Raw genomic sequence first — 25,243 nt, forward strand, 5'->3', positions numbered from 1 at the left:
ATGGAGGAAAAGCTGGGATGAGCTTTTTCTGTGATCCTGAGAAATGTCCAAGCTACTGGTGGTGGGTCTGATCCTCCAGATATACTCTGAATGTAGTGGGGATGTTTCCGTGAGATGGGAATGTTTCCTGAAGATATGACCCTGATATAAGATTACCTTAGCAATTGAATAACCAACTTGAAGCTATCTGAAGCTATCTGACCATGGTTGCATGGAGCACAATTAATAATTAAGCATCTTTGCCTTTAATTCTGTGTTCGGCTCAGATGTTTGAATGAACAAGTTCTCGATATTTCATCTCATGTCATAAGGTGGACTCTGCCATGTATACAAGTACCTTGTCCACTTTGAGAATGCTTTTTGGAAATACATTTGTTTTTTCCTAGAATACAAATGTTCATCCATTAAGAAAATACCAACTGGGTAGCTTTATCTACCTGTTATCTCATCAATCAGTTGTTCTGTTTCCTGTATCTTTCGTTAGACAACAATCCAAGTTAAAAATCATTATTGTTATCAACAGCAAACATTTGCTGAACTTCTCCCATGGACATAGTGCTTTGCTAGGTTCAGGGCATAAAAAAAAAAAAAAAAAGCACAGGTGAACCCCAGCTCTCTAAAGAATTCCAAACTGATAGTAAGCACAGGATATACAAGCAAAAATCTCCAGAACAATATGAGGGAGTGGTTGCTAATTGTCCAGATTACAAATGCTAAAAGATTTCAGAAGCTACAACTACCACCAAGGGTTGGTTCATTCAAGGAGGACTTTCCAGAGATAAAGCTTCAAACTTGCTTAAATATATGTTTTTATTGGGGAGGAGAAATGGGGTGGTGATGGTGTATGTAAATTTGGCTATTGTGTGCATGTGTGTATGTTGGGGGTACATTTCAGGAAGGGACAAAGGCCTAAGCACAGGCTTGGACCTGGAAAGTTACATGTCACATTCTGAGATTCTTCAGATTCCATGGTATCAAAAGATATGTCCATGGGGGATGGGAACTGAGCAATCATATTCTGGAGAAATCACTAGTACAGAGAAAAGTTGAAAGATTATTAATTTCTATGATCAAATAACTTTGTGAATTGCTGCCAGCTAAATTCCCCTCTTGAAGATGTAAAGCTGGAAGATAGAAATAGTTTTCTTGGCACACCTTGATGAGATTCACATCTTTGATGAGATTCCCTGCCGTGACAGACTGCCCCATCCCGACCCCCATTTTATGAATTTTGGATGCTGTGGTTTAGTAAGATACGTCAAGTGCCAATTGTTCAGGCTAGAAAGAGTGAACACTGATTTGCAAGTAATGGAGTAAGATGAAAGTCTCCTGAGCAGATGGGAAACAGCCACCAAATGGCACTTCAGAAAAATTAATCTAACAAAGTTTGGAATAGGGAATAAAGAAGAGGATGGACTGGAGCCTGGGGACCATTCCAAAAATTTGCTCTAAATCCACTTGCATATGAGTTATAAAACTGTTGGGAGTTTTGTTGGGTTGATTTTTAAAGTTTAACTATGAATGACTTTCTTTAAATAAGATATCTGAAATCCTGATAAAGACAAAAATAAAACTGATTTAGTTAATAGAGGAAGAGACATCAAGAAGAACATGAAAATATCTGATCTATAACATTTGGGTAATGAGAGAGAATCAAGGATTAATCAAAAAGCTATAAATTTATAAGGCATGAGACAATTAATTTTCAAGTTACATAATACTAGATGAGTCCATAAACTAAAGACTTGGAATAAGACAGAATGTCATGAACCTAAAAATAAATGTACATATCAAGCCCTCGTGTGGCTGACCAAAGGCAATATGGTACATGACCTTTGTAGGTATTGGCCTCACTTCTAAATTCATCAAAAAATATAGATAGAGGGGAAAAGAGACGAGTAGCTAGGACTTAAGAACTGTATTCTTTAGCACGGTATTTTGGAAATTGACTAAGCTTTTCTGATGACAGCTCTCCCAGACAACCCCTGTGACTCACTGTTATAAAAGCTCTACCCAACTGTCTTTAAAATTTCCTTCTCAATCAGCACAATGGAGTACTGAACCAGTTTTTATATTCTAAGCCATGTTTCTTTCTAAGGAGAGATCTCTGTCCTTTGGAGATTTTTTAAATTGACGATTCTCTGCTTTGGTTTTGATATAGTTCTGATAATCTTTTTCTGAACCTCTAGTTTTATAGTTCCTCCCCATCTTCCTTTTTCCTTGCTGCTCTACCCCCCCCCCCCCACTCTTTTAGTATCTCATGCTAGATGACCTTGCCATTTGAAGCTTTTGGCCCATTACCACAAGATTCTAAGGGGAAAAAGCACCTGACATGGTGCTAGACATAAGTGACATGAGTGGAATTTGTTTTGGCAGTTGTGTTTTATTGTTGTTTGTTGTCTAGGAAAACCAAGATTGTTATGAAAAGTTCTCAAAATGAAAATCATCTCTACAACGGAGTCTGGTTTGATTCTACACAAGAAGAGATGAAGAGTTGGGCTCTAGACTGCACAAAACTGCACAAAACTGCACATGATGCTTCTTTTAAGCAAATACTTAAGATTTTTTAACCAGGCATTTGAGAGGGAAAGAGTATGAACACGATGGTGACAATTGGGCAGATGGTCTAGTTTAGCCCTCTCTAATCTAGTGTGCATCCACAAAAGTAGGCTATAGTGGAATCTGGAGAAGGAGAGGGTGTGCCTTAAGTTACAAATAGTGTGACCAAATTCCTCCCCACTGAACTTAATTCAGACCTGCATTTTCCATTTCATTCTCACCAAGACCCAAATGTAATACCAGATTAAGAAGAAATAAGTGTTCTATCTTTGACATCAATCTAACTCCCGCCCTGCAATAGTGAGTTTAAACTATATTTTTAGATTAATACATTTTATTTTTCAGTGAAGAGGTTCTGCATAAGTTTAAGATAAAAAACGTCATAATTATTTTGCTTGAACCAGAAAGCCCTAAGCGACAAACTCTGTCTTATGTTAATGTTAAAACAAATGTATTAGTGGCAGGAGAAAACAGCATGGGAAAATATCATCATAGGTAGAAGAATATTCAGAGAGCTATAGGCTACTGAGAAGTGATTATAAACACATTTTGATTCCCTCTGTAATTGAAATAGTCACTAAACATTCCATCAATACCAGGAAAAAATATTTGCAGCTTATTACAATTCTTGGTACTTATTAGCAGTCATGTCTTTGGATTTTTTCTTTTAATTCGCAAATACAGAGATATGCATAGGTGTGCATTTTACTTTCTCTATTTTGTAATTTGCAACAGAATGATCCTAGGTTATGTGTGTATCATGATTCTTCTGAGAGAAAACCTGACTTTATTAAACATCACAGTATTGGAGGTCAAATCCACTGGTACAAAAGTCTTTGCCTAACAAAAGACATTAAGCCTCAGTGTATCAAATCACTTCACAAGGTATCCAATATAAGAAAATTCAAGAACACAAGAATCTAAATAGTCTCTTGAGATTCTCTAACCAGATATGACTTGCATTTTGAAATCTCCTTAAATCATCGAAAAACACATTCAGAGAACCCCTTATTTTTCCAGTTAATCCCGCCTTTAACATCATAAAGAAATAAAATCATCAAAAGCTAGATCACTTACCATAAATGCCTGTTGAGATGCAGGGAAATGCCTGTGAATAAACCACAAACAACAATAAATTTTAAAGGAAAAACTCTTTGCCTGACATCATCATTTCAACATTTATTTTGCTCAATAATGGGATGCCCTGTCCTCGCATACTCAAAGCTATGGGACACCACTCAATTGGAGGACGAGGTACCCTGCAAATGGATTAGCAGAAAACTGTTCCTCACCAGTTTTGTACTGAAGCCGGCTCATGCCAACTTGCAAGAGCCAATTAATAAACTTTCAGGAATCTTGTGAGTTGGGTGTTAAACACAGTTATTGACAAATTAAATTATATAACCTTATAGTGAAATAAGTTATATCTAATGCAAAGATAATACTCAGAGCTCATCATTCTCTAATTATTTCACTACATTTTACTGCTATCTATATTCTTGAAATTAAGTCTATTGTACCTGTATAGCAGAAACATTATATAATGTATTTTCTATCTCTCCCTATTCATGTGAAATGATGTCACGTTGATGGCTTGAAATCTGAATATCAATATGCATGTTGGAATGGCACACATTCATTTAGAACATATTGGTACAGATACAGCATTCGATAAAATTCACAGGGCATTCCGTGAGAATCAAGTGGCATATAGAATTTAAAATGAGTATTGAATATTTTATGGGTTTCATGCTGCACCTTTTTATATCTAAAGTATTATTTATACTTTTTGAGGAGCCAGTTTTTAAACATTTACTAGCGTACCACTGCTTATACTGTATATTTAAACAGTGTTTAAAGAATTTGATGGAAGAAATATAAAAATATTTAACTTATTTTAGGCTAGCAATAGAATTATTCTGGGCAGGATGATGTCCTCTGCCAATATAAATTTTGTTTTAACTTGGTCAAGTTATTTAATCTCCCTGGGTCCTTCTATTTTTCAGTTATAAAATGAAGATAATACCCCCCCATATAGAAGTGATAGATTTCTTTTAAGTACCTAAATCTAAAGTCTACAGTTACTATTGAGAATACTAACACTATGGCCCATCAATAATAAAGAAAAGTCTAAGTTCTTTTTCTTTAAATCTCTGGGTTAAATGTGTACAGCGTTTAATTCCCTTTAATACTTATTATAGATTATGTTTATTCCCTTTACATGGATAGCCTATTAAAAAATGTCAAAATCAGTGTGATTTTGTTTAGAGAGAGTAATAACTGAATATTATATAACAACTGAGGGGAGGAAGAGGGAACTGTGGTATATAAAGTACAATGGATTACTGAGTGACCTCAAGAAGGAATGAGGTTGTAAGGCATGCAAGCTAGGTGAATGAAACTTAAGGACTGTATGCTGAATGAAATGTCAGAAATGAAAAAGCAAATATTATCATGCCTTATTCATATGGACTAACCATAATATACAAGCTCAATGAATTGAAAGCATGGGTTATCAGGTTGGGGCCGATCATAAAGGGTCCTAAATGGTAAGGTCTTACAGCAGTCACATATATTCAGGAGTTGTAACAGTTATTTCTAAATTCTGAGATACTGAGCTGAGCTGTTTGTATATAACTTGGTCAGCCCCAGAAACTTCAGGTGTTTATGTGAAACCTGAGACTCAGAGCCCTGAAGTTATGAAAGTTAGCATTATCTCATACAGGAACTGTTTAAGAAGTTGAAAAAGGAATCAGACTTCGACTACAGATACCAATGAAGCTGATTTGGACAGGACTAAGGTAAATCAGAATGAGGCAAAGCATCATATGGTCCATATTTTCAAACATCAACTTCTGTGTGAGACCAAAGGGAGAGGTGTTTATTTGGTGCAAAATTTATATTTTGTATAGTACATTACCTAATTTAACTTGTATGGTCAGTTTAGTTGAACACGATAAGTACAGGGAAATCTTGATAGGGCGTGAGATCTTTTTAATTTGTCCAGGTTAGTGTCATGCCCTGATATATCCCAGAGCAATCTGGGCAGTGAATAAAAAAAGTATTTACCAAGTTCCCTTGGGGACCTGGGGAGAAAGGGGGAAGTAATCAACTTCCCCATTTGGGGAATTCCTGATATTTTCACAAGCAGTGGGGACAACCAAATCAATAGGCTGAGCCCTTGATCTTGGGGTTCACACCTATGAAACTTATTTCTGCAAAGGATTGGCTAGGTCTACTTAAAATCAAACCCAAGAGTTGCCCCCAGAGAACCCCTTTCGTTGCTCAGATATGGCCTCTCCCTCTAAGAGAACTCAGCAAGTGAACTCGCTGCCTTCTCCTCCCCTACATGGGGCATGGATCCCAGGAGTTTAAATCTCCCTGGCAACGTGGGACAGAATTCCCAGGATGAGCCAGGACCCAGCATAAGAGGATTGAGAAAGGCTTCTTGACCAAAAGGAAGAAGAGAGAAATATGACAAAGTTTCAATGGCCAAGAGATTTCAAACAGAGTCAAGAGGTTATCCTGGAGGTTATTTTTATGCATTATATAGATATCCCCTTTTTTATGGTATATGGGGATGGCTGGAGGAAAGTATCCAAAACTGTTTAACTGTATTCCAGTAGCATTGATTCTTGAAGATGATTGTATAACAATATAGCTTTTACAATATGACTGTGTGATTGTGAAAATCTTGCATCTGATGCTCCTTTTATCCAGGGTATGGACAGATGAGTAAAAAAATATGGATAATAAATAAGGGGGATAGGGGTAAAAGAAATTGGGTAGATTGAAATGCTAGTGGTCAGTGGGAGGGAAGGGTATGGGGTATGGGACATATTTTTCTTTTTATTTATTTTTCTAGAGTGATACAAATGTTCTAAAAATGATCATGGTGATGAATACATAACTATGCGATATTATAAGCCATTGATTGTACACCATGTATGGACTATAGTGTATGAAGATTTCTTAATAAAAATATTAAAAATAATAATTGACCATTAAAATGCATGCTTAGCTCTATGTCTGCAAAATAATAGATGGGTATTTCCTGCTTTTCTGGAAGCCTTTACTAGTAAATGTTACTCTTTATAACATGAAAATAGGGCAGTTTTTATAAAATAGTATTATTATAGATTAAGTAATATGGTAGATAGGTACTGATATTTAATTAACCCAAGGTTCTTGAGGTGTCAATAAGATATGAAGGATATTGTTAGATTATTAATCCTATACAATGGCACAGTGCCATGAGGAAATAGAATGAAATAAATGGCCTGAAAATAATGTATTCTTTTTACAGGCATCTGCCAATGTTACTAACAAATCTTACTCTTAGCAGCAATATCAAGTATAAGATAATTATAAGCCATCTGTTACTAAGAGTAATAGATAAGTTTTGGAATGGTTTATTTAAAAATACAGATTAGAGGATTAAGGGTCATCCCTATAATTTGTGCCATGCTCACTCTGTTCCACTGTGCCTTTTAAATGGGATTGATACAGGTAAGCTTACAGCTAGTACCCAGCAATTCCACAGCAAGCAGGTGAATGCAAGAGTCATCCAACTGTGTTTGCAGTAGAAAGAAGGAAGGTTTGAGAACTGTTGCATTGAACCATCAAAGATAAGTCAACCTTTCCAGCAGGACTATTTTCAATCCTACCTTTCCTTCTTTCCAGTTTATGACATCGGACAAGTTACTCAACCCCTCTGAGCATCAGTTTCCCCATCAGTAAACAGAAACATCAAGACCTGACTCAAAGAGTTTATGGGAGAATTAAGAATAAAGAACACAGAAAACTATATTGAACAAGTATGGTAGATGCTGTGATGCCTAATGACTGATCAATATAGAATTATAAAGGCCTGTCCATCTTGACCCAATTCATTACACCCTGAAAGGTCATCTTAGCTCCAGAACTGCCAATGGGGTCAGCAGAGCCTTCCTTCGGCTGCATCGCAGCTCACCTCCCTCAGAGCAGTCCCGCTTCCTTCTCTGTCCTTCCCCAGGTATTGATCCATACCTTAAAACATCCTGTACCCTAAACTCCATCTCAGATCCTGCTTGCTTCCTAGGGAACTCATGTAAGTTAATGCTCTTCCATTTCCCTCACAGGCCCAGTTATAGTACTCCTTCCACCATTAGATCTAGCGAAACATACTGAACAGTTAATGACAACTTTCAGTTGCCTCAGCTCAGGACTCTATCGTGGAATCAGTCGTGCAACTTAGTAATGGAGTCTGAATGCACCAATAGCCATGTCTGTTTTAACAAGGGCAAATAGCTTCATCTGAAAAAGACATCATTGCCTTGAATGTTAAGGCAAATGTTCATGTAATGGAGGATGACTTTAGTAATATTATTGCCTTACTTCAAACAGAAAAGGCAATGATAAAACAGAAAGAAATAGAGTATCATGGAAAATTTTGTTTTATGTAAAAAAACTGTGCATATAATGTATCTAAACTGAGTCTCTAATAATCACTATTATTTGAGGGAAGAAAAAAATACTCCACTAAGGGATTTTGTAGTACAGAGCCTGTTTTGTTTGCCATCATAATTTCTGGTGGGGCCTCCAGAAGTGAGTATGGGATTTCTTTGTTACAAAGTTATAGTTAGTATAACTACCTCCCACAGAAATCCTTTCCCAGGAAGGGATGATAGATGAGACCAAAACCCAGATGAAGGGGTCTGGTTCACATAGCATGGCAGTCACCCGTACAATGTGGGCAAAGACAGCACCTGCCCCGTCTGTAAGACTCTGCATTCTCCCCTCACCCAGTGCTTTAACAAAAAAGCCCCCTTGCTCAGCGGGGGCAAGCATACAATCATCAGAGATTGGCTTCATTGCACTTGACTTTTAGCCAGTTTTTCCCTAAACCAGCATATACTTGCTCTTTAGGGGGGGAATAATCACTTGACTTGAGCCTCTCTCAAGAGGATTTCTTTTGTGAAATTATAGATTGGGCCCCAACCTGGAGAAGATTTCCTCAGCTCAGCATGTTAGATGGAAGCACAGTTGTAAAAACACTAAAATTCTTAAGGCTGTAGACCATGTCTCCCAACTTCTCAAGTGTCAGTCTTTACTCCTCCCACCCTAAGTAATTCGAGGGCAAGGAAAAAAAAAAAAAAGCAAGCTCCCCTCAACCTCCTCTGCTAAGACCCTAACAAATTCTCAAAAAAAATTAAAAGTGAATTAAATTAAGGCAAAGAGCCCTAAGCCAACATCGCAGCCACGACTTATTTTCCTCTGACCCTAGAGGCTGGATTGATGTATTTCTGCAAAGCGGGAGTTTCTTCCTCTCCTCCCCATCATTCTGCCCATCCATTGCTTATGCAGCAGCCTTGCAATCCAGGCAGGAATGACTCCACTGTCAGCTCCGTGGGAAGGTGCTAATTGACTGAAGTCATAGCATCCATCCCTCCCCCTTAGACACAGACATAGACAGATGGAGAGTCTGATGTCATTGAACTGTTAAAGTGTAAAGTGCACCCAACATCTAGCATCTTCCAATCATAAGCCTATATTTTATGTTTGTTACATTTCAATTATTTGCAAGCAGAAGCATGCTATGCCTGATACACTTCCCATTTAAATGCTTAATGATATTACATTTCACCAAATCAAATAAGCTGTTGATTATAAGAAATGCTATCCTGTGTACTGTTAAGAGAAAGCTCTAAGTTAAAAAATAACATTTAAGATTTTTATCATACATTGACTGTGTTTTCTAAAATAATAGAAAACAATTTCAAAGTACTCACAATGCAGGCAGTGACATTCCATTGTAACTGTGCCTGAAATACCCAAACTATCTATGGTGGGGGGGGGGGGGCATCTTCCTTTCAAAAAGGTTACAATGTGAGAAAATGTACTTCTTAGAAACAATGAAATTGAGAGTACCATCCTTTGTCTTTAGATTTGTACTTATCAGCATAGAGCTGTGCCTTAGTCCCCTTATCCAGGATGCAAAGTACTTCAGTATTTTTAATACAGTGCTTATAATATTGTAGGAATGTGCAAGATATTTTGAGTAGGCAAACAGATGGGTGTTGGTCATTACAAATGAACATTTACATGTCATTGTGATTGCCCTGTCATTGCTTCCCATTCTTCATCCCTCCTTGTATCCATACCCTTTGACATGTGATTTTGTAGTTTCTCTGCTAGGAAAAGAATATTTTAACTTACTCCACTAATGTTGGACTTCTGATTTGGTTTGGCAATGGAATGGTAATGAGGGACATGCTTCATCTAGCTGCTTGTCCAGGGAGGCAGAGAAACAAATGGCGCAGATCAACCAAGCCCCAGTCAAACCATTGGCGTATGAATAAGAAAGAAACACTTACTGTATTCTACTGAGTTGCAGAGGTTCATTACACAGCATTACTGTGAAAGTAGCAATAATATAGTATGCTAAAATTTATTATAGCAAAGAATATTGGTTTTCCATTTATAGTGATTATATAGCATCCCCTTTGAAAATCAAAAGAGTCACATAAACTATTAGGTCAATCATATCGGAAGGTACGATGTGTATGACTGAAGTTGGGGATATAAAGATGTAGTAAGTAATCAAAGATTTGAATTAGAAGGCAAGAGACCAGGGTCATTCACTCACTATTACTCTTGAGGGCTGGCAGCTTATCTCTTCAGTATCCTAGTTTCCCCATCTACAAAAGGGGTAGAGTTGGACCAGGTGGCTTATACAATGATTAATTTTGATGATGCTATAAAAATATCCTCTTATCCTTCTCTATAGCTTAAGATAAAGGTGATAGAGCCAAGAAATTTAATAGCATCCTGAATGCCTCACAGTCTTAGATATTGGAGGCAGCTGCATGTCCACCATAATAGCTATTTCTTAAATTACTGCAAAGTGCCAAGCACTGGGTAAGAGTCTATTTATATTACATGATTCATTTCCAGGAACAAGCTTGTGATGGGTGACATATTAACCTCTATTATGGGTTGAATCCTGTTCCCCAAAAAGGTATGTTCAATTTTTAACCCCAAGCCCTGAAAATGTGACCTTATTTGGAAATAAGGTCTTCAAAAATGTGACTGCTTTAGGTAAGGCTCAATTGCCCTAATCTAATAGGACAGTTGTCCCTAGAAGACATTTTGGACACAGAGACATAGGGAGAAGGCCATATGAATGAAGAGATAAGAGATTGAAGTTGCCAGGGATTGCTGACAAACACCAGAAGCTATACGACACAAGGATGGGTTTATATTTCACAGGAAGCATGTCCCTGCAGACATCTTGATTTGGGGCTTTAACCCTACAGGGTTGAGACCTTTCTGTCTTTTAAGCCACTGGATTTGTGTTAATTTGCTACTGCAAACTTAGAAAACTAAGGCAATCCTTTTTATGACCATGGAGGGGAGTGAAGCTAAGAACAGAAACTTGCCCAAAGTCATGGAAAGGAAGGCCATGAGACTATTTTCTATAAGGAATAATTGACGCCACTTTTTGATGTATCTTTAATATTTCTTAACTAAACAAATAATGTATGTATATGGCCTCAAAACCGTCAAACATGCCAATACTTTTTGATTATCTCCTTAACATACTATGGAAAAAAAAAACCGTCAAACAAGAAAGGAGTAGGCAGAAAGCAGTGAGAGCTTTCTCCTCTAGCTATATCTTTCCTTCTTCTTCAATTGGAATGCTCCCCTCAGGCTACCACTGTCAAAAGATGGCAAACATCCTTCCACTCTCATTTACTGTAAGGCCTAAAGAAGATTATATCTTTTTCCTGTTCTCAACCCTCTTATCACACTTTAATACAAAATCATGATCATGGCCTCCGAGCTGCCACCACTGCCGCCCCCACTGTGATCTGGCTTCTGACTTCCTCTCCACTCTTTTCTTTCAGCCCTTGCTCACCCAGTTGAGTTAGAAAAATGCTGGCCTCTCATTCCTCAAAGCATACAAAGCACAATCCTGCTTCAGGACCTATGCCCAGGACACTGCATTTTCCAGATACTCATCTGGCTTTCTCCAAAGCTCCTTTTAGATAACTGATCAAAGGTCAGCTCCTCAAAGAGGGCTTCCCTGGTCTCTAAATTACTTCTTATTCCCTTATCCTACTTTATATTTCTTGGCAATTCCTACTTACACTTGATATAATTTTTTTGCTTGTTTATTGTCTGTCTCCCCAACTTTACTTCCCCCTACACTAGAATGCAAGTCCCCATGAAGCCTTTAATTTGCTTATTGTTGTATTACCAGCACGTACAATTATGTCTGGATCTCAATAAATCTGTTAACAGATGAATGAATAAACAATTGAGTTATATAGCTATACACATAGTCATATGCACTTTTTAAACACACAAATTGGAACATGTTCTTTCATGTTCTGAGATGAGTTTTTTTCATATACTAGGTTGTGAAGATCTTTCTCAGTCTACATTGATTTGTGCATTGAATGCCTACATATTTTATAATGTAGCTGTATTATACTCATTTATTACCACATTGATGAACAGGTAGGTTGTTCGTAAATTTTGCCACAAACCATGAAATCATCTTTGATTAATCTTTAGATAGTTATATTCCAATAGGCTTTATTTCTAAAAATAAGATTCATCCATTGGACAATTGGGTTAATGGAAAACCACATTTTAAAGTTTGAGAATACTGCTAAACTGCTCCTTCCAGAAATTCTCAATATTTAAGATCTCTTCAAAGTGGAGAAGAGTCAATTCAATTTTTTTTTCCACTATACAGGTGAATACAACAAAAGGATGCTATCTCCCCCCCCCCCACAAAAAAAAAGGCACTCAAAAATGCAAAATACTATCACAGTGCATATCCCATTTCCTATCTCTAAGGCTAAATGGCCTATTTGAAGGCCAAGCTCTTTTATAGGAGACTGCAATCACATGATAATGGCCAGTGAAGTGTTTGGTGTGTGCTGTGCGCTCACCCAGGCACCATAATTAAACGCAATAACTCGGTTTCCCTTTTGTTTTCTTCATTATACCTTTGAAATAGCTGTCATAAAGTCATTTATTGCCAGCTGTTTTCATGTTTATAACTACACACAGCATAAAACAAACTATTACATAGCCATGAATAGTAGCAGTCCTCTTTGAAACTTTATATTTTCCAAAGAGACAGCTGGATTAGTTCCACCATGAATTTATTAGGATGTAAAGCATTGGAACCAGCAAGGGGAAGAACTCGCCTTTCCCCTGAGCTTGCTCATGTGATGTGTAGGAATGCTTTACAATAAACCATACATATCTGAAAATGTAAATGGGTTGCCATAAACTTGCTGAACCTCTAAGAATGTGCATTCTTTCCCAAGATGCCTACATCTGTAAGCCCCCTTTATGTGGAAACAAAGAAAAGTTAAAAACAAAAAACAAATAAATAAAAAACACAACCACCACTCTGCTTATGCCAACAGCAAACAACTGTGCGATTTGTAAGCTCCTAGTGAAACATACCTAGAGGGATGACTCTTCAATGACTTTCGTCAATTCCAATTGTGTAAACATCTCCTCTCTATCGTCCTCACAGCTAAGTACATGTATCAGGCACATGCTGCATCCCTGGCACATAGTGGGGAGTAAGCAGGTCAGCCTTAGGAGACCTTTCCAGTGCAGAGCCAGGGGCAAATTGAAGTGAGCATCAAGCAGCTGTAAATTAGCCATTTGAGATCGAGAGGCCCAAGGCTCAGAGCCCTTGCCCAAGCCTAACTGTGCCTTCAAGAAGGGACCTCATCAAGGAGGAAGCTTTCACACAAAGTGTTGAGGGGTGAGAACAGCCAAAAAGGGCACAGGGCTCTACTACGGAGCTGGGGGTAGTCACAGACCTTGGAGCTTTCCTTGCCTTGCTGTAACAGAGGCTGTCAGTGTCTGGTGAAGTCTGCGGCCAGCACCTGGGGCGCCATTTGACTCAGGGTCTCAGCATTGCTCTCAGGCAGCTGAGAGTTGCTTTACAATACTGATGAAAGGCAAAGACAACCCATAACCCAAGATCAGTGGGGCTATTGGGAGGACTTAAATATTCTTGCCCTGCTGAAAACAATAATGAGCTGTGACCTTTACCACCTGGAGAGCTTCTCTGTGGGCTTGAGCAGTTTATCACCCGGGATTTGGCTTTATCTCAACCTTCCCTTCCCAGTCTCCCTTCCTCTTTCTCATGTCTCATCTGTTTTGCTTTTTCCTGGGACCACTTCCTAATATATTCCTTTCTCCCTAATTCTCATTTCAGAATCTCTGCTGGGAACCAACCTATGACATTTGTTATGGTTATTTGCCTTGATGTGGCTGGGCCAGAGCTTTTCAAATGAAATAAACCTGGGGGATTATATGGGGGAGTATCTCAGAGGAGAGAAGTGGCATGATCATCTCCAGTTAGTCTGGATAAGAGGGAGAGAGTAAAGCAGAAAAATCCTTGTGAAACTATGCAAGAGAAGAAACCACGGAGATTTGGCTGGAAGTTACTGAGGAAATGTCAGTATCATAAAGCTGGGAGGAAACTCGGAGCATGTCCACGTAAGGAGGGGACTCTATATCTTGCCTGCCTAGTGCAAGACCCCACAAAGTATGGATTTGGGTCAACCCAGAGCCTCCTTGCTAATAAATTCCATTTTCATTGCTCTCATAATTAGAAACCTGAAGGTGTAAATTCTAGGGGAAACATTTAAGAAGATCCATTAACAACAAACAAACCACTACACAACAACAAACAGAGATGGTTTTCTAGAGGAGCAACCCTAGGCCATGACATGCCCACATGATGAGGTGACATTTTATAATAAACCGTGGGGCACTGTGGGTATAATAACTCAACGATTTCTCAGCTGAATGTGTTTCAAGTCTCCTTCCAGGCCTCACTCATGGTCTGCAAACAAACGGAATAGCTTTTAGCAGAGAGAAAAAGAGAATCCACATTCAACAAGCATTTACTGTAAATTCATGAAAACTGACAACCCAGAAACTTCAGCTATCAGGTCCTTCTCCTTCTCCTATGGCTTAATAAGACAAGTAGGAATAAAGGTGACACCTGATAAATTCTAAAGCTTCCAGGATTTTTTTACAAGGGCTTTGCTGTCTCTCATAATAATGAAGTAGCCCTGAGAGAGGGGACTTTATTATTATAAACCCCAGATGGATGAGTGATTTCCCGAAAGTCAAACAGTGGCAAAGAGGAAAAATTCAGAGGAAAGGAGTGGTATGATCATCTGACTCAAAGCTCTAAGCATTTTCCATTGCAGAATAGAGTAATGGAGGTCAAGAGAGAGGAGAGGAGCACATCTAGAGCATTTTCAGTCCTTGAGAAATGCCTGGTCAGAGGTAGTTATTCATTTTCGGTATCAGCTAGCTACCAGTTCTTAACAGTAGGTAAATCTGCCATTAAACTGAAGACACATGTGACTTTTCTTTTTTTCTCAAAAGAGGAAAAAGAAAAGAAAAATATGCTCTTTCCTAGTGGGTCTCATTTTAGCTTATCAGAATCACCTGGAGCGTCCAACAGACAGTCACAAATTTGCTATTCTCAAAAGCTCTCAGGTGCTGCTGGTTCTGGGGCACACTCTGAGAATCACTGCTGTATTCTATTCTAGCCAAAGCCTTCCCCCCCAACTCGCACTGTTGCACCAAATAATTGTACTTCAGATTGCATCCCCCTTATTCTAGGACAGATTTTTACCCTGGAATGAGCTATAGGTTCCTCTTATATGAACTTGCTAATCTGTCACAGAGCCTCATAATTGGAGAAGGAGTAGGTTTCTGATTTAACCACACACTTGTAAGTTTTATGCCTGCAGATTTTTAACACCTCTGTTCCATCCCTTAAAATGTCAGCATGTTCTCTCCATAAATTGGACAATTCCATTTCAAGCCCCACCATAATTTCATGGTGTGAACTTGAAAACATTACATTGAGGAAGAGATGGGTTTCCCCATGAATGTGATCACCTCTTAAGCCAATTATATGTGCAAACACCTGCCTCCTCTTCATATTTATGGGAATCAGGTGAGGCTCTCTTGACAGTTGCTTGAGACCTAAACTCCAGCATGGTTTGTAAAGAATGAGGACTTTAAACAAAATGAGTTGTGATTATGCAGCTTGAGTCAATACATAAAGGCAATACATTCTTCTTTCTTTAGTCACAAAGAAGAAATTAGTCAAGCCTAATGCACACTTTATTTTTAACAAGGGAATTAATTAGGGGATAATGACTAAGAAACAGGTGTCTAAGGGACTCACCCTGTAGGAATGACTAAAATACAGGAAAGCAAGAAAGGAAAAAGGAAAGGAAATTAATTGTGGTCATATTTCTGAAGCCCAAGAACTCTTACATGTGGCCTGGAAATGTCTGTGCTTTGTGGGCCATCAATCACAGTCAAGACTTTTATCAACTGGAGTCTATTATGGAAATGAGCAAAAAGAACAAGGAAATATCTGACAGCTCAGGCCCTGGAAGGTGAGTTATTTGTACATATTTCCCAGTCATCATTGCATTAATCCACCCAGTGTTGTCCCAGAGCCAGAAGGAAGAGATCAGAAAGTTGGCCTTTCACTGTAGATGCCAAGGGTTGGGTCCTGCACAGGGAGATGAGCAAACCATCCAGATGAGCAGAATGTTTTGCAAAATTTGATCCCCCCATTAAAAGTGATTGACTAATTTTTTTTCTGCTCCTAAGGAGAAAGCTTAATCTATGCACCACGTTCTCATAATTGTTAAAGAAGTAATGAGGAGGCCATACAATGCATGGATGGGTGGGTGTGTGGGTAGATGAGATGGATGGACAGATGGATGGAGCCAAACTTGACTTACAGATAAACATTTCAGCCATGATTTGCTGAACTAAACTGCTTTGGCTTCAGTGAAAGTTTTATTTCAGGAAGTAGAGGATTTAACTTGTAATCACAATCTAGCAATTGCTCTTGATTGAGAACAAACAAAATAAAATCCATCCATAACAGGCTGTATCTCAGCCTCATATAAAACTTATAACAGCAAAGAGTCATATTCCTTTTAAACATGTGAATGGATTTCTGCCCACTGCTTTGCCTTTCCTTCTGTGTTCCTGTATCTTCTTTTAGGAACTCTCTGAAAGAGGGGCACACCCCTCAATATGGAGAACAATAGTTGTCATTATGGAAGGTTTTTGAGAAAATGATGAGAAATCAATGACTAGAAAGTCTTCCGAGATAGAGATAAACTTCATATAAGCTCCAAAGGGCTGACCAAGGTTCACCCTCACCAGAAAATGCAAATTTTCTAAACTAACTATTCATCATGGAATATCTAGCACATATCCAACTCTAGAAGTTACAGCTGATCTGTTTTGTCCAAACTTCACACTACTTTGAACTGTTTTTTCAGTATTCCCCTAGAAGTACAGATATCATAGATAAACAACTGTACCGGTGGGCATTGTTTCCAAATATCTTGTGCACAGCTCTCCCTTCTGACATCTCAGGGCTCATCCAGGTATGCCCTGAACTGTTCCAGGGATGGGGAGATCACTGGCTCAGAAAGTGGCTCAGATCAGTACTTTTCAAACTTCAATGTGCATCCAGTTACCTGGTCATTTGCTATAATGCAGATTCTGATTCAGTAAGTTTAGGGCCATCCTGAGATTATGCAGTTCTAACAAGATTCCAGAGGATGTCGATACTACTGATCTATGGACATTTCTAGTAGCAAGTAACTAGACAATATTAACACTTCAAGAAGACATTACATAAATTTCACCCTGGGGGAGGTAGGGAGGGAATTACTTAGCACATGGTGACCTGAAGTATCAAATCTTCCAAAGCTACATTAGAAGTTGCTAACTAACTAAGGAAGACCCAGATGATGAAGCTTTCTCCCACACTTGTACTTTCCCACAACACTACCTGTGTAAATACCCAGTTCCTCCACTCCCCACCCCCAGATAAATACACTTATTCTTTGCTCCTATAAAAGTCAACATCAGAGTCTCAATTGTCTTCTGATAGGACATTTTGTCTGTTTCTCTCTGTCCATGGCACTTCTACATTTTAGATTTACAGTCAATGTACTCCAGAAATTTGGCCTATAATAATTCTTGAACATTAATGTTTAGAAAAATCAGCAGGGGATCTTGTTAAAATCCCTTGCAGGTCTAGGGTGAGACCTGAGATTCCTCATTTCTAGAAAGTTCCCAGACAACATCAATGCTACTGGTCTTGGGACTACACTCCGAAAAGCACAAGTTTACACCATTACTCATTGAAGTGAGGATTTTCACACTTCTGATTCCTCTGCTCACACTGACCACTCTAGCAGTAAGCTTTTTATTTTTCAAATATTAGAAAACTTAGTTCCAGTGGAATTTAAATGAAAAGAAACTCATATTATTTTATAATTTTTAAAAACAGTGATGTTGCAGCTTCAGGTGAGGTTTGATTCAGTAGCTCAATGGTATCTATGATTACTGTACTCTGACTTTTTAACGCAGACTAATTGGCTTGTATGAAATACATGCATGTATACATGTGTACTATGAACATACTGCCTGGTGAGAAAGTCAAGTATTTTTTTCTTTTTTTTTTTTTTCTTGCTAAGATAACAGGTGAAGTGTCCTCTCTTATAGGAATTGCAAGTCAATTTTCTTGGGTCAAGAGGAAGGCCCTATGGAATAACTTCTGAGGACCACTTATACTCGAAAACTATGATTCAGTGGCATGAAGGACATCAAGAACTTAGTCATGATTAGAAGGCATATATTATTAAAGGATGAAAGAAAGCCATGGACATATGATTTTTTTTCTCTTGCCTTTAGATTGAACCATAAATCACAAGCTAATTTATATTTTTAAAACCTCATTGAAAGACCCTCTGAACTCTCAGCCCAATATATAATTACCCTCCCCAGACACATACAACTTTTCACCCTTGTGCTGTGTTTAACTGAAGGAAACGTCTGCTTCCTCTGTCTTCTACCATTGCTACCTCCACTCTTACCTTATTTTGCTTTATTGAGATGGAATCATCCTGAATTAGATACATTGGACCATCCTCAGGATTTGGGCTCCTAATTAATAATTTTAGAAAAATTAATAAAGGGGAAGGAAAGATAAAAGTTTATATAGTTTCTTCAGGTAAGTTATGTTCTAGTTAGTCTAGTCATTGCAGTGCTTCCATTCAGAATTCAGAAGTACCTGGAATCTCAACCCTGATTTTCATTCACCTTTGATGTGGAATAAAACTTGAAAAAATTTTAAGAAGTTTCATATTTCTGTAAAGAAATGCCATGGCATTTTGCATTTTGCTGTGATTGCACAAGCTTGCAAGATTATGTTGATGGGATGGCGACTCTGACATTGCATCCAGGAATTGAAATGAGAGAAGTTAAAAAATGCAACTATTTTTGCTAAATGAAAGCAAGGGAAGGCAGCTATTTATAATTATGGATCTTCATTCTATCTTCCTTCTCTTGAATAACACATGATATTTTGTAGTTACTTATGATAAAAGATATTTTTAGAAAATTATTAGTAATGCAGCTATGACCATCTTTGGGTACATTATATTAGGGAGATTTTTAAGTATGTAATGACTCGCCTATGATATTTTATGAGCTTTGATATATGGGTCATTTGTCTAGATAGGAAATTTAGTTGTAGAATGAAGATAGAGTTATATTTGGATCTTAATTACACAGGCGAACCACCATCAAAGTCATTAGACATAATAATTTCTAAGCTTCCCTGAAGAATGAACTGATGAGGCAGTGACCTCACTGAGGCCATTTGCTGGTTTTAACAGGACTAAAATTTTGTCCTGAAGTGTCTCAATAATTTAAATGGTGCAGCATTCTGAGCTAAGATCCCAAAGAGCTGTCAATTTCCTATGGAAAACAGAATCTGGATCTATAGAGGTCAAAAATTTTCAAAATTGATGCAAGTATCTAGAATAATCAATCAAAACAGAAATCCTTTCAGACAGGGTTTTCTTTAACCCACATTGTGTGGATGCTTGGTTCAGTTCACCCTTATATTGTAATTGCTATGTTTAAACTGAATGAAAAGAAACAGCATGGTTAAAAGCAACAGTTTAAAATACCTCGAAATGGGCCAGATATTCTTCCTTATTTATCTCCACCCCCTTCTGCACTTGCTTTTATTTCAGCTTTATATATATAATGCAAGTGCAAAATTAAGTCCCCTTGAACTTGTTCAACCTTTTTTCCTCAGGTCTTCATCTGCCTCATTAACATAAATAAAATTATAGGGTATTTTGAAGCTCCAACTGCTAGCAGTAACTAATATTATTGACATCTCTTTTTCCAACAGCAGTTGTACCTTTTGGAAAAATAATGAGAAACTAATTGCCTTGGATTTAGCATGTGAACTTCTCAAGCATTCTTCTCCATCAGTTCCTAGACAGTGAGCTTTAAGAACATGGAGAAGGCAGGGAAGAGAGTGCTAGGAGGTCTGTGAACCACCACACATCCACAGCTGCGTCAGGAGGTACCGGGTACCCACAGAACAGCTGGAGCCCAGACTCTTCCACTGTCCACCCACATGGATCAGTGCAGCCCACTGGAGTAAGACTGCACATGACCTCCTGCAAACAGACAGATTCAGCTTCAGCCAGGCATAGAGCAGCTGCATAAGATGATGGGTTAGAAAGCAAATGGATGCATTCGAAAGAAAACTAGGTTATAGTTTTCTCTCAACTCCAAACAAAATCTAAAAACTGAACTGAAGAATTGTAGTCAAAGCATAAAATCATCACAAGTCTTAGATATAATGGGAAGCACTGGGTAGGTTCTAATACCAGTTTTGATACCAACTTTTTAGGCCAAATAGCATATGTAAGGTTGGAGATATCATATTTTTCTATAAGATTTATTCAAATTCATTCAATAATAATCTTATCCTATACTCTCTGAGGACCAATGAGAAAATTTAATAAAATATCCATAACAGGATAAGGCTTCTTAAAATTGTCCTAGGAAAGGGATGCAGATTGGGGGTTGGGGATAAAATTTTCAATATTCTGATTTTTATTTCATTTGCAGACCAAATCACTTTCTAATTCCTACCTTAAGCCACTTAACAACAACAACAACAACAAAAACCCAGCAATATTATATGTGAATAATATTAAAATTTTCTTTACCAAAACCTCATACAAACACAAAAACGGATTTCAAATTAACGCGATATTTTACCAGGAAGGCAAATAATGATTTTTCAAACAGCTTCTGTCTTGGGATATTGTGCAGGTTGAAATTTAGTTTTTAAAAATATCAATGTGTATGTGTGTGCATGTGCATTTGTATATGTAAGTATACAACTCAGAGACAATTAGTTAACATGAAGTAGTACTCTAACCAACACATCAACTATAATTATTTAATAGCAAGGGGTTAGTTAATAAGCAAGTGAGATATTAGAAAAAATTATTTATTGGTGAAATAAATGGTGTCCAAGACATGTGATTAGCTAGAAAGACCATACAGGCACCACCACTCTTGCAGGAGAGATGTATGAGAATCAAGGAAATTTGTCAAGCTCAGCCACCTAAGAGATCAGGAGCCAAGAGCTCTCTCTGTTCCCAGGTTCACACACTTAGTGGACGACTGTGTGGCTTGATCTGACTAGAGGCTTGACTGCTCAAAATGAAGTTTACCTGTGAGGTGTTGTTTGGAGTACCTGCAAAGGGGGCATTGTGTCACCAAGTTTACAAGATCAGATTAGATAAATGTTCTTTGTGAATACTTGCTAATAGATGTTTTCGCAGGTGTGACAATTCAGACTGAGACATACTTGCATTATAACATACAGTTCACTATGGCTGTAAGATGTGAAGTAGAAAATTTTTCGTCTGTCTCTACTTTTCACCTGAGCTCAGTAGTATTTGTCAAATGGACTTGATGTTTGTTGAATGGACAGACACATCTTTCCAGAGAAGACCAATTTCAATAATTTCTTTAAACAGAGATCTCAAGTGATTTCACAATTGTCCCTTGACATGAGTGCCCATTGCCTTCTTCAAATGGTAGGAAGTTAACAGTCACAAATCATATATTTATCTAAAGCAAATAATATTATGATGACAAAGGTGAAGAGGCATTCCTTCTATCCAAGATTGTAATGCAATTCCTCATGTGCAAATTTAGTTCAAGAGTTTGTTTAAGGAAAGATACTTAAAAATGTCTCACTAGAAGATCTTGCCTCGTAATGAAGTATAACCCCAGCAGACTCAGACTTCACCAGCATAGGGACAGATGTGATCATGACGTGGGCATAACATGCTCAGGAGCATTTGTGGAGTGGAAACAGACATAGAATTCTGCTCACACTGAAATACGTTGTATCTGTAATTGAAGACCTATAGCATCCTAAACATACAAGTTCCTTCTCATACAGTGTTGGGATACAGAGGGTTGAAGACAGAGGATGATTTGAGTGATGACATATCACTATGCCTCATGCAATTTTCTCTTCTTTACAATGAATTTTATTTTCCCAGGTCCTTTCTTAGTTCTTTAAGCAAACACTTCCTTCATTGCCTCATTCTCTGAGGCCTTGAGACAGATTCCAACCATGTTTGAATCTAAATTCTTTAGCCCTCTGTTTTAGTGTCCTCATTGTTAAAGCAAATGTCAAGCAATGGTTTGCTTAAATCATGGAAATTGATTCACTCATGATTTTGAGGCTAGGAGAATCCAAATCAAATTGTCTTATGGTAATGCTTTCTTCCTGAAGACTGATGTTCTGGGGCTGGCTGCCAAAAATCCTCAGTCCTTGGATTATCTGTTACATAGTAATGCACATAGCAGTATCTTTTCCTTTCCTTTCCTCTTAAATTTTGACATCTCGCTTCCTGTGGCTTTCTCTCTATCTGTCTGAATTATATTCTGCTTATAAAGGACTCCAGTAATAGGATTGAGACCCATCCTGACTGAGTTGGGCCACACTTTAACTGAAGCAGCCTCATCAAAATATCCTGCTCACAACAGGTTCATGCCCACAAGAATGGATTAAGTTTAAGAGCGTGGTTTTTTGGGGTACATAGCTCCAAATCACCACATGCACTAAGCACCTCTATGTGGAAGAGGGGTTGGAAGACTGCAGATCATAGGCTGTAAACCCACCTCTGTTGAATAAAGGTAACTGGATTCATTATGGGTAAGGGGTCAGAAAGGACTTGGGAAGCTGCTGCTGTGGGCTTTTTGTATATTGCAGAAGAACACCAATAGGAAAATCCTGGTTTTCATTCAGAGCAACCTAGTGAGTCAAGGATTATGCTAAACTAGTTCCTTTGAACTTGAATCCAGCCTGAGGTGAAGGGAGGTGGAGAGGAGATGCCAGGTTTGAGATCCTGCAAACATTGCCTGGGGTCTGAGGAGAAAAAAAATGGCCAGAGAGAATGGGGAGAACAGCCACAGATTGGTTAGGGGAATTTAAAAAAAATAGTAATGTATATAATACTCCACTTTTAAGATGTCCCCAGTTCCTTGACAATTGGGGCCTGATTCTCCCTCCATCATGCTCGTGACTCAGTATTAGTCTGCTTTTCTTAGGCTTATGTTGGTGACATTATGGGGAAGTTAAATGTTAGTGAAATTCAAGCGAAGGGATAGAGGATTGAAAATATGTCCACAATTCTTTGAAGTTGCTCTCATCCAAAGGTGGGATTTATTTCTCCAGTCCCTTGAAATTGGGCTAGACTTATACCTGGCTTTGAATAGTAGAATATGGTAGAAGTGGCAGGGTCCTGTTTTGATGCCTGAACTTGAGACACCTGACAACTGCTACACTCACACTCTTGGAACTCTGAAACTACCATTCTGCATCCTACTGGAGGAAGAGAAGCCACATAAAGAACAAAAGAACTTTAGCTAATACCAAGTACATGAGTGAAGCCCTTTTGGATCCTCCAGCCACAGGTAAGCAGTGTCATGAGGTATCCTAAGCAAGAAGAACCATACAAACTCCCAACTCACAGAATCATGAGCAACAAGATAATGTTGTTTTAAGGCACTGCATTTTGAGGTGGTTTGTTACACAACAAAAGTTAATTGAACCAGATGGGAAGTAGGAGTTTCTCTGAGTCATTCTGAGGGAAGCAAGGTGGTAGTAGCTACATATCAGAGAATTCTAGAAATGATCTATCCCAGGGAAAGTGAAGCATGAGATGGAGCTGAAAGCTGAGGTCAGATACCTAGTAGCAAAGGAGGCACTGGATGCTGGAGGGACTGAGTCTGGGCAGGTATCAGATCACTCATGTTTCCCAAATACACCCAAGGAAGGTGGCCCCTTAACACAGGAGTCACAGGATTGTGTTCTCAGTATAATTACAAAACCTGTTACCAGCTCAAAAGTTAATGCTGCCATATAGCATATTTCTCCTTGTTAAGATCCATTTGATAGCAGTAAGTACTTTGAAAACTAAAGCTGTTCAACAGTTCTATCTGGGGGGGGTTCTATTTTTGTCCATTACATTCCTTCTTGTGAATTGGCTAAGAATGTTCATTTGCATATACCTATCCTTATGAGTTTCCAGTCATGTTTATCTATCTATTCTCTAACAATCTTACCCAGAAATTGAAGGGAAGAAAAGAATTGAAGAAGGAGAAAGAGAAGGAGGAGGAGGGGGAGGGGAGGGGGGGGAGGGGGAGGAGGAGGAGAAGGAGAAGGAGGAAGAGGAGGAGGAGGAGGAGGAAGAGGAGGAGGAGGAGGAGGAGGACGAGGACGAGAAAGAAAAGGGTCAGAGGAAAAGAAAAGAACAGACCTAGACCAAGAGAGAAAACAAGTGGGCCAGAACTGCCAACCAGTTTAACATTCCAGGTTCTGGGGTTATCCCTGGGGTTGTGCCTGGGACAGCTTACTTAGTGCAACCAGTTTTGGTTCCCTCTCTAATTTGGTGGGTAGTAGACGGTGTCCATGCCCCACCCATGACCACTTCAGCACAGTGCCTCCTGTACACCAATACCTTCTTATTGAAACCTCTGTGTCTCTTTGGCCATGTATGCATGCTTAGTCCATGCATGGGCAGGACAGATGAGGGTGCTGGGGAGTTTTGCCACTGGGATCAGCCCTCAACTGGTGACAAAAGGAAGGTGATGGAAAAGTTTTAGGCAAATATGGGACAGGTGAGAGACATGCTCCATGTGGTCCACCAAACTATCCTGGCAGGATTGAGCCCTAGTTGCCCATAGCAGTAACATGCTCAGTAATGGCTTCCTGCCATTCCCATTCTCACCTCTCCATTCCCCCATCAGTGCCCCCTGGAATCACTTCCCAAATCAATTACATGTACTCAGCTAGTCTTAGTGTCTACTTTGGGGGAAACCCAGCTAGAACAAGGTAGATGTGCCCATTTTAGTGACCACAGTTAGTGTACATTCTAGGCCATCTTTATTTTCCTTGAGACGTGAACACCTAGGCCCTTCTCTTTATTGCTATTTCTTCATTCTGTTGCCATATTCTGACTGTCCTACTTGGAAGAAACATAAACTGCAGCACTGTGACTCCTGTAACTGCATATGATCATGACTCAAGGGCAAAAATAAATTGCAGAATAAAAACCTTTCCTGCAACTTAATATACAGAAAATAAAGGCAAGAAAGTAGCGAAGTGAAAACTTAGGAAAGCTTGATGCTCAATCATGGTAATTTAACCACAAAAATGATTAGGGAGAACTTTAGGATATTTGTCGTG

General features: G+C 38.6%; 1 protein-coding gene across 3 annotated transcripts in view; it reads right to left on the minus strand.

Annotated features, from left to right (window-relative positions):
- Positions 1-25,243, minus strand: part of MACROD2 (mono-ADP ribosylhydrolase 2) — a 2,249,967-nt gene that overhangs the window by 667,579 nt on the left and 1,557,145 nt on the right. For all 3 annotated transcript variants that reach the window (XM_077115113.1, XM_077115111.1, XM_077115108.1), the window contains exon 7: positions 3,637-3,667. In XM_077115113.1, coding sequence (XP_076971228.1) covers positions 3,637-3,667 — 31 coding nt within the window. The remainder of the gene's footprint in view (positions 1-3,636; positions 3,668-25,243) is intronic.

Source organism: Tamandua tetradactyla, chromosome 1, assembly GCF_023851605.1.
Source record: "Tamandua tetradactyla isolate mTamTet1 chromosome 1, mTamTet1.pri, whole genome shotgun sequence".
NCBI lineage: Eukaryota > Metazoa > Chordata > Mammalia > Pilosa > Myrmecophagidae > Tamandua > Tamandua tetradactyla.